Below are 9,712 nucleotides of genomic sequence, written 5' to 3' on the forward strand. Positions count from 1 at the left end.
TGTCCAAACAAAGAAAACAAATACATGTGACTTTGTCTTCCAAACACCAAATTCCAAAAACATGTTACTCAGTCTTTAAAACTACAATCCAAAACACACAACATACCGATCCACAACAAACAACATACCGAAACACATATATAAAAGTTTCCAAATACTATATCGTGACACAATGCTTTCTGACTCAGTAACATCCCATAGTCGTATAAAGCATCCAGGACTTGTTCAACCTGAAACCGAAACCGACATTCATTAGAAACATAGGACTACCATAGTTAAACAAACATTCCACATTCATTAGAAACATAGGACTAACATAGTTAAAACAAACATTTAAAGTGCATTAACAATATAGCAAACAAGCATAGTTAAAACAAACAAGCGTAGACTACAACGAACATTAGCTATTTCTAAGTTAAAACAGTTCCGCCATTAGCTTCTTCTTCAATGCTTTTTCATCTTCGTCTAGGGTTTCATTCTTGGCAATGAGAGTGTCAAGAATGGACATCTTTTGGAGTTGTTTCATGCCCTCTAAATCCTTCTGTTTTATCTCCCACATGTGACTAAACTCTGCAGATGGTGTAGCCTTCTCTTTGCCTTTGTTCCTTACTTTTTTTGTTGCCTTTATGCCCGGAGGCCTGCTCTCGTGCTCACCAACGACAGAACCTGTCAATCCAGCATCATCATCAGCTTTCCTTTAGTTCGAGCTGGTTGTCTTTGGAGTGGGGTTCATAGTCTCCAGGTTTGCCCATTTCTGTTCAAAGCGTAGCACACTCCAAGCATACTCCAAAGCAAACTTCTTCTTGTACAGCTTCGTGTAGATTTGGTGAGCATTTTGTAAAACGTCTACATCGTTCATGCCACTAGCTTTCTCACCCTCTGCCTCTGCAAAAGCTCCACAGAACCTGCTCACTTCCTTACTGATTTTTTGCCATCTTTGTCTACAATGGTCAGGGCGCCTAGGCTCAGCACCACCACGTACATGACTACTTGTTTCGTAATAGTCTCCTATACGGATCCAAAAGGACCCTGCCTTTTGGCCATTCCCAACTACTACATCCTTCGATGTGTTTAACCAGGCGCTTATCAGGACTAAGTCATCTTCTGAAGACCATAACCGTCTCTTCCTACGCTGTTCTGCTGTCTCTTCTGATTGACTAGGAGGTTGAGTCGGCTGTGAACTAGTTTGCGAGCTAAAAGCAGGGATTTGAGATGAACCAGTGTTTACATTGGGAGCAAAGCTGTCATATGGGAAGTTAAGAAGGCTAAAATAGGATTAAGACTGACTGTTAGGAGTATTGTTTGATGCCATAGCAATCAGACTTAAAGAAGGAAGAAGCTTACTCGAAAGGTCTTAAAGAAGGAAGAAGCTTATTCGAAAGGTCTTAAACAAGGAAGAAGCTGATTAGAAAGGTCTTATACAAGGAAGAAGCTTATTAGAGATTGGAAGAAAGAAGCAAACACGATGGATGTAATATAGAGAAGGTAAGAGGATCATTAAACCAAAAGTTTTTTGTTGTTAAAGCCTTTAAATTCTAAATAATCATTACCTACTTCAATCAAATCAGAAGTAATTAAAGGTCATTGAGTGTTTTTTAAAAACTTCTAAAAGTTTTTAAAGAATTAAAGGTTTTAAAATTTTCAATTAGGTTTTCAAAGTTTTAAGACTAAAGTTTTAAAAGTTTTAAGACTCAAGACTCAATCACACAACACTTACACTACTAACTTTAAAACATCCGAGATAAACAAGCTATCACACAACACTTACACTACTAACTTTAAAACATCTGAGATAAACAAGCAATCACACAACATNTTTACACTACTTACTAAACCACAACACCACTCAAATCATCCAAGTTTCAAAGCTTTCATATATAAATCAGTTTTAAAAGTTACACTACTACCTAAACCACAAGGTCCACAACACCACTCAAATCATCCAAGTTTTAAAGTTTGTTGATGGATATCCGATTACAAGAAATAAACCTAATCAAACAAGCAACAATCACAAAACTGTCAATATACACTTACCTTGTGATTACTATCGTTTGATGATGCAGGTTTGATGATGGATATCCGATTTAATTTCCCATGTATAACCTCACCTACAAGCCTCATAAACAAACAAGCAAAATCGATTAATGCTCATCACTGCAAATTGACTCAAACATAATCGAAATTGACTCACAAGGTTAATCCAAACCTAATTCAAAGATTTCAATACCCTATGTTAATCAAAAACTTTGAAAGATGAGACGAAACCCTATTATATTATACTAAATCCAAACCTAATTCAAAGATTTCAATACCCTAAATCGATGAAACATCGATGAAACCAAGGAGATGAGATTACCTTTGCCTTTGTTCGCCAGAGATGAGATTTGCGAGCCAGCCGAGACAGAGGAGACGAGGAGATCTCTTGCAGAGGAGCTTGGCAAGACAGCGGAGACAGTGGAGACGAGGAGCTTGGTGATATGACGGAGACAGAGGAGACGAGGAGATCGCCGAGGAGACAGAGGAGACAGCGGAGATAGTGGGCTTACAAGAGGAGATCGCCTAGGAAATCGCCGTTTCGCCGTTTGGGAGAGAACAAAAACGACCCTAGGTCGACAATACCGAAGAGATGAAACGAAAGTAATCTCTCGACGACCAAAAATATCTTTCCAATTAAAATTGAACACGTCACACAAGAACAACACAAAAAACAGTTCTCAAATAAGATCAGTTTTAATGATCTAAGCCCACTTTCTAATTTTTTCCAAATAAAAAAAGCCCAAGAACATCCTCATAGTTATGCCTATAAAGATGGCCTAAGTAACCCAAACCCTCTCTAAGGCCATCATTAATGGGAGAACACCAAGGGTGTTCTTAGCCCAAAAAAATTATAAAAATAATGAATAGTGGCTTAGAACACTTTTTTTAGTTCTTGATGTAGAACTGATCTAAGCCCAGTTCTTATTTGACGTGGCTTCATGTGATTGGACGAGATTTTTTGGAAAAAAATAAAATATTTCATTTATATAAGTAAGCAATTTAAATGTTAATTTATAAGTTTTTATAATTGTAATATGTTTAAGAATATTATATTAATTTATAAGTATATAATTGCTTTTATATAAGTAAGCAATTTAAATGTTAATTTATAAGTTTTTATAATTGTAATATGTTTAAGAATATTATATTAATTTATAAGTATATAATTGCTTTTATATAAGTAAGCAATTTAAATGTTAATTTATAAGTTTTTATAATTGTAATATGTTTAAGAATATTATATTAATTTATAAGTATACAATTGCTTTTATATAAGTAAGTAATTTAAATATTATTTTATAAGTTTTTATAATTTGTAAAATGTTTATGAATATTATTTCACTATATCTTTATTCTAAGAACACCATAATTAGTTCTCCCATTTTTTTTATCTATGATCTTAACAACTGATCTAACATTATTTTCACTATATATTTAATGTAAGAACACCAAAAATAGTTCCCCTTTAATGATGCCCTAACCCAATCAGAGTGTCACCAACATTTTACCAATTATCATCCCTTTAAACTCAGACCAACATTCAACAACAGTAAACAATAAAAACAATTATTGTAGAGACAGACCATTGATCCTTTGTCCCACTGCCTCAACAACTTTTTTGGGTTAATTGCCACTACCCAAATAGTAATAAACTATCTTTATGTTGGGTATTCGTATTTTAATGCACTTTTTTACGGCTTATCTTTAAAGGTCAACAATGGAGGTCAGGTTATCAGGTATATATAAATTTCCACCGTCTAAGCGAAACAAAAGGGAAATATGCTTTTTATCGACACATAATTTAGCCTCTTGGGATAAACAGAAAGATATGTGTTGGACCAAAGCTGGCTATCTACAAAATTTTCGTTGCATGTGTATTTTGAATTTTCCAACGGTGCGAATTCACAATAATTGAAATACTAATATATTCTGATTTAACGACAATCACATGTGAATTATAAACTAATACAATGATTAAAAAAGGTACTACTAGCCGTGAATTTAGCTGATCAATAGAGATATACCAAATTTATTACTGTATCGTTTGACCATTACTCCATTAGTTGCGAAAACGACAGGATTAGTTAATTAACGAATACGCAAAAATAAACCCAACCGACAAAATAGTGTTAAAATTGAACTAATTGAAGTGTAAACCACTAAAAAAAAAGCACATATATATAAAGAAAACAATTCTTTATTTCTGAATTCTGAATATGTTAATATCCCTATCAAGAACAATTAAATACAAATTGTCAACAACAAAAGAAAGAAGAGAAAAAAGTTAAAAACAGATCGAAGAAAAGTAAAAAAGATAATGATTTGATCCAACATCATTTGGTTTCCATGATCAAAAGATATATCTAAACATTTTTGTAGATCTACCGATCTTGCCACATTATTTCGAAGTTTTCTCCTTAAATTTTCCGGCGAATATATTTATCCGTCACACTAAACAGAGTAAGACAGCGAAAAGAGCAAAAGTAATATAATAGGAACTCGTAAACCGATCTGAGCCAGAACCTGGTGGTGGAGTATGATAGTAAAACGGGAAATAAGGGACGATCGGATTCGGCGGAGGCGGCGTAGGGTAGTTTCCTGAATAAGGCGGAGGATAGTAATAGCCTTGACCACCGTCACCGTACGGTGGAGGGTATTTGCCGCCAGAAGAAGGAGGAGGGTAATAGTAAGAGCTACCACCACCGCTACTGCCGCCGGAACTAGGACTAGGAGGAGAAGGAGGCGGAGGACATGCGGCGGTTGTGGGAGTTGACGGTGGGGGAGGAGAAGGCGGAGGAGGAGATGATTGGACTGGAGTACAAGGGTTGTCGCATGAAGAACACATTGTACAAGAAACAACCTCGTCTTTAGATGGCACTGTCGGGGTTACTGACACTAGCAGCATAACAACAACAACAACAAGTGTAGACAAAGTGTGGAACTGGTTTGTTTCCATTGTCAGAGATCGGGTTTAGAAACTGAGTTTTGTGTGTGAGAATAATATGCACAAAAGAGGTAAAAGAGGAAGAAGAAGATGAGAGAGAGGCAAATAGGAGTGGGAAAGAAAGAAGAAGAGGAAGAAGAAGCACGTTCAGAGGAGGAGTGTTCTTCTTTTTATCGATGATTTTTTTAATATAGAAAACTTATATAAATGATTTTTGTTTTAGTACAAAAAGGTGTTTTAATAAAGTAAAATAATTAGTGAAAGTTCGGTGGAGTGTATTAAGAGTTTTATTTAATGCTTTTAAATGAAAAGAAAAAAAAAACTCTGGTTTGATTGATGGAGTCTTCTTTTAAAATACTAGAGTTATGCAAATTAGTGGAGATAAATTATTGAAGATTTTTGCATGATTAATTTATTTATTATACTTTTGTGTCTGAACTGTGAAGACTATAATTATCCGTTGCAATTTGCTAATATTGTGGTGCATGCAAAATTATACTTAAATCGCTCGTTACAATTATGTTGTTTTATCGAGGATTTAGAAAATGAGTGTTTTGAAACAAGGAAATGAAAAAAAAAAAAAAAATGAATAGTGAATGCGATAAAAAAAAAAAGATTGACGCGGACACGTTAACCTTTTTATAGCCGAAGGTCTTGTAATAAAGCACCGGAAATACGCGGATGTCGGGGGCAGATACGTCACGTCATCTCTTAAAATGTGGAATTTACGGTAAAATCCCTATTTCCGTGGCGATCTCGTGGCGGCTGCGTCGACGAGCCAAGTAGGGTTGGGGTTAAAAGTTAATATGAAGAAGAGAATCTTCAACAACAACAAAAACAATAAATAAAAAATCCAGTGGTCATTATAGTGGGGCTTGACTCTTTTACAAGCTTTCAAACGTGGCCTTATGTTATTGGGTCTTTTGATTATGACGTGGTTAGCTTTTGATGAGTAGACGTGAAGATGACGGAAGTGCCGACTTGATTGAGCCTCAACAGCATTTGTTTTTGGTTTCGAAAATCAAAATTATGAGAAATTCGGTAAGTTGCTCGAACTTAAAAACTCTTAAGTGCTACAGATTTGAAGGAATTTTTTTTTTGTCTGTGTTTTATATAGAACAAAGGGTATTCAACGCCACTTAAAGGTATTCAGTTATGATTATAATTAAGTGGGCTTGAATGTGTTAATAAATGGAATTTACCGAATCACGTTTTCTATTTCATAATCAACACTAATTCATTTTTAACCATTCCGCCACTCAAAAAATATGTGATAACTATACTGTTTTAAATCACACTATCTTTCACAATTGTAACCAAGTACACAACTTATGAATCACATTGTCGTTCTGACACCTAAATCACTATTGCATAATTACCATTCCCGCTTAACTTCATGCCTCCCAGTAATTCCAAGTTTGAAACTTCTATGACCAGTGGAAACAATCACATGGAGTAGACCGCATAGTCGGATGTTATATCCCGTATTGTGATGTTATTGTATGTTATATCCCGTATTGTGATGTTATTGTTTCATAGAAAAACAATATGTGAAAAATCACGAAACCTAGTGGATAGGTGTTGAGAAACTTTTTTGTTGTTTGCATTCCAAAAAGAACTCATTTGATAAAAAAATATCATGATTCAAGTAAAATCATAAGTGAAACAACTGCTATAGTTAAAAAAAATAGTTTCCAATTGTAGGTAAATTAACAAAATGATTCCAGCTACAAGCAAGCTTAGTTTTAGTCAAAAAGACCAGATTGAAGATGGTCACACCATGCTTATGGTGATCTCATGATTAATGTTACGCTGATTTTAAAAAGGTGGGTATTTTGTTTGCTTTAGTGACTTAAAGCAATTGTTAATGCTGCAACATTACCAATTTACCATGTTTTAAAAAAAACCTGGAAAGTCATACCAAATCCTAAACTAATCTCTAAAAGTTTCCAAACGTTATATATGAATTTTGCAACGGCTAAGAGAAGATCGATGCGTTTGGTGAGGATTGAACTTTGGCTTAGATTCACAGAGCTATTCACCATATATATAGAGATATATATACTAACTGATATCAAAGAACACTTTTCTTTTTATATTTCACGTGTAAGTGAAGATAATTAAAGTTATTCACTATATATCTCCTATATAATAAAACCGAAGTACACAACTTTTGTTGTAAATTATATAATTTTTATAAGTTGGTTACAAAATAGGTTATAGATTAAATATAGGTTGATTACAAAAAAACGTTATAAATTAATTGGTCAATTCGTGGGCTATATGAATACATTTAAGAATATCTCAAAGAATACTCTTATAGAAAATATTCCAATGATTTATACAATATCCTAAATATTTTTTTTAGTATTCCATGTTACAAAATATATACTGTTAGACATAAAAATATACTCTTAAGTGTAAAAAAGAATAAAATCTTGGCAATTTATCACATTTACTCGTGATTTCCGAGATCTTATTGTGCAGTTGAAAATAAAATCTTACCTAAGCACGGGTCATATTAAAAAACTTTCACCAAACATGTTCAAAAATTAAAATAAAAACAAACAACAAACATAATCATTTCTCATCAATAAGATTACAAAATTAACAATATAAAACTTACAAAATAAGTGTTTTTTTCAAGCCATCATATTTAGCATATGATTTTATTGCATAATGTTTTATCCAAAAAAACTTTTAAAAACAATCATATAAATTATATTTTATTCTAAAATTATAATATAAATAAAAAGAATTTCAACTCGTGCTTTAGCACATGTCCTAGTATAGTATAGAGATATATATACTAAGAGGGGGTATTGAACTTATGTTTTAATATTTTAGAATTTTGCAAGATTTGAGTAAGATTTTTGAAGATTTGAGTAATTTGTTAAAATTTTTATATTAAGAAAATGAAAATGAAATGACAATGTGTGAGATTTTGACAGATTTTGTAAGTGATTTTAGAATGTTTCAAAACACACCATCGTCTTTGTTTTTAACATTATTGATCATTTGCGGAGATAGAGTGATATCTTCCGGTAGACAATGCTGATTGAGACGAGGTCGGCCTCATTAGAACGATAAGCCTTGGGGCTTCAAATTTATATGCTTACCAGCTCTGGGTTCCTTTTAGATCGGTGGCAAACTGATCTCCGAGTCGTGACGGCGAGCTGATAACTAGGGTTTCGAACAGGATGTGTCTATTCCGGAGATAGGGTGATATCCTTCGGTAGATACGTCGGTTTGAGTTGAGGTCAGCCTTTATGGACAGATGACTCCAAGGGCTATCCGTGGATAGGTTATGCGTAATCTGATTCATAGTATTTTCTCCGGAAATCGATTTCGAAGCTGACTGATGCGATAAAGACGGATCTGTGTTTCAACCGATTGAGTACGCTGCAGAGAGATAGAGATATCTCTCGGCTGACAGGTCAGATCAACATGAAAATGGTTTCTACAGAAAGCTGATTCTCGGGGCGATCTATGAATAGGTTATTCAAAACCTGGTTCGTCGTACTCAGCTGGGAAATCGATCCCGAGGCGGGTTGGTCGAAAACAGACGGATCTGTCTTTAAAGGATAGAGTATGTTGCAGAGAAATTGCGATATCTCTCAGAAGGGAGCTCGGATTGAAACGAAATTGGGTTCTACGGAAAGATGGTTTCCGGGGGAATCGATTGATGGGTTATTTGTCTTCCAGTTCATCGGGAGCTACCGGGAATTCGCCTTGCAAGGAGGCGGTTCGGATGGTTGAATTTGATCTTCTGGTTTGTGTTAGCTTTGGTAATAAAGAGAAAAAACGTAAAACTCTTGGTGATGACCAGTTGCAGGATCGTTACTTAGGCCAATTTAGGTGATGACCAGTTGTAGGATCGTGACTTAGACTAACTCGTGCTATAGCCATTTGCAGGAACAAAGCTTTTAAGAATTTTGCAAATCCTTCAAAATTCCATCTTAAAGGGTGTGATTTTATAAGTCACATTTTTCAACTAAAATACCAAAAAAAGTCTTTTAAAATCATTCAAAGTAGCTATTTTTAAAAAGTTGTGATATTTAATAACTGTTGATTTTAAGTAAGTTTTACAAATTATGGATTGAATAATAAGAGATTGTGAATTATTTTAAATGATTTTACATAAATGTCAAGTTCAATAACATAGGATTTCAAAATGTTTTTAAAAATCATCAATTGAATAAAAAGTGATTTTGAAAATACCTTAAAATCTTCTAAAATATAAGTTGAATACCCATCTAACTGATTTCAAAGAATACATTTCTTTTTATATTTCATGTGTCAAGTGAAGATAATTAAACCGGTTAGGTCTTTTTGGGATTTGTTTGCCCTTTTGTCTAATTAGGGAAAAAAAAATCAAACCGATCGAAATGTATTCAAAACATATTTGATTATGCTTCTTATAAGATTTCTCCATCATATATACTTTTGTATTATTGATCAATGAATAGTTGAGAAGGACGCATCGACGAGATTAGATTAAGGATTCTCATATCATTCATTTAAAACTCCTAATTAAATAAATGTTTTTTTTTCATTTTCTTCTCAATGATTGAATTCTTGAAATCTTGTGTGTTTTTTCAAAAGAGATAATGATTCGATCTTAATTTCATAAATCCTCGATCGATAACATTTTCATCTAATAATCTATATATAATAACAATCCGAAAAATGCAACTAACAGTTGTGTTTTTTCAATCGTACATTTTGGAT

The 9,712-nt window shown here is 33.7% G+C and overlaps 1 protein-coding gene and 1 long non-coding RNA gene across 2 annotated transcripts; both read right to left on the bottom strand.

The window, feature by feature from the left end:
* On the bottom strand, positions 1 to 2,916 carry LOC104760911. The gene is made up of 2 exons (XR_763051.1): positions 2,035 to 2,916; positions 1 to 230 (listed from the first exon to the last, which is right to left on the bottom strand). It is a non-coding gene; the product is annotated as an uncharacterized LOC104760911 (long non-coding RNA).
* LOC104760912 (formin-B-like) lies at positions 4,217 to 5,178 on the bottom strand. The gene has a single exon (XM_010483904.2). The coding sequence runs from the start codon at positions 4,991 to 4,993 to the stop codon at positions 4,484 to 4,486; it is 510 nt and encodes a 169-aa protein (XP_010482206.1). The 5' UTR covers positions 4,994 to 5,178; the 3' UTR covers positions 4,217 to 4,483.

The sequence above is a fragment of the Camelina sativa genome, chromosome 18 (genome assembly GCF_000633955.1).
Source record: "Camelina sativa cultivar DH55 chromosome 18, Cs, whole genome shotgun sequence".
NCBI lineage: Eukaryota > Viridiplantae > Streptophyta > Magnoliopsida > Brassicales > Brassicaceae > Camelina > Camelina sativa.

Bases quoted from the DNA above. Each gene is read 5' to 3' on its own strand.
- LOC104760912 (XM_010483904.2), bottom strand. From the start codon at position 4,993: ATGGAAACAAACCAGTTCCACACTTTGTCTACACTTGTTGTTGTTGTT.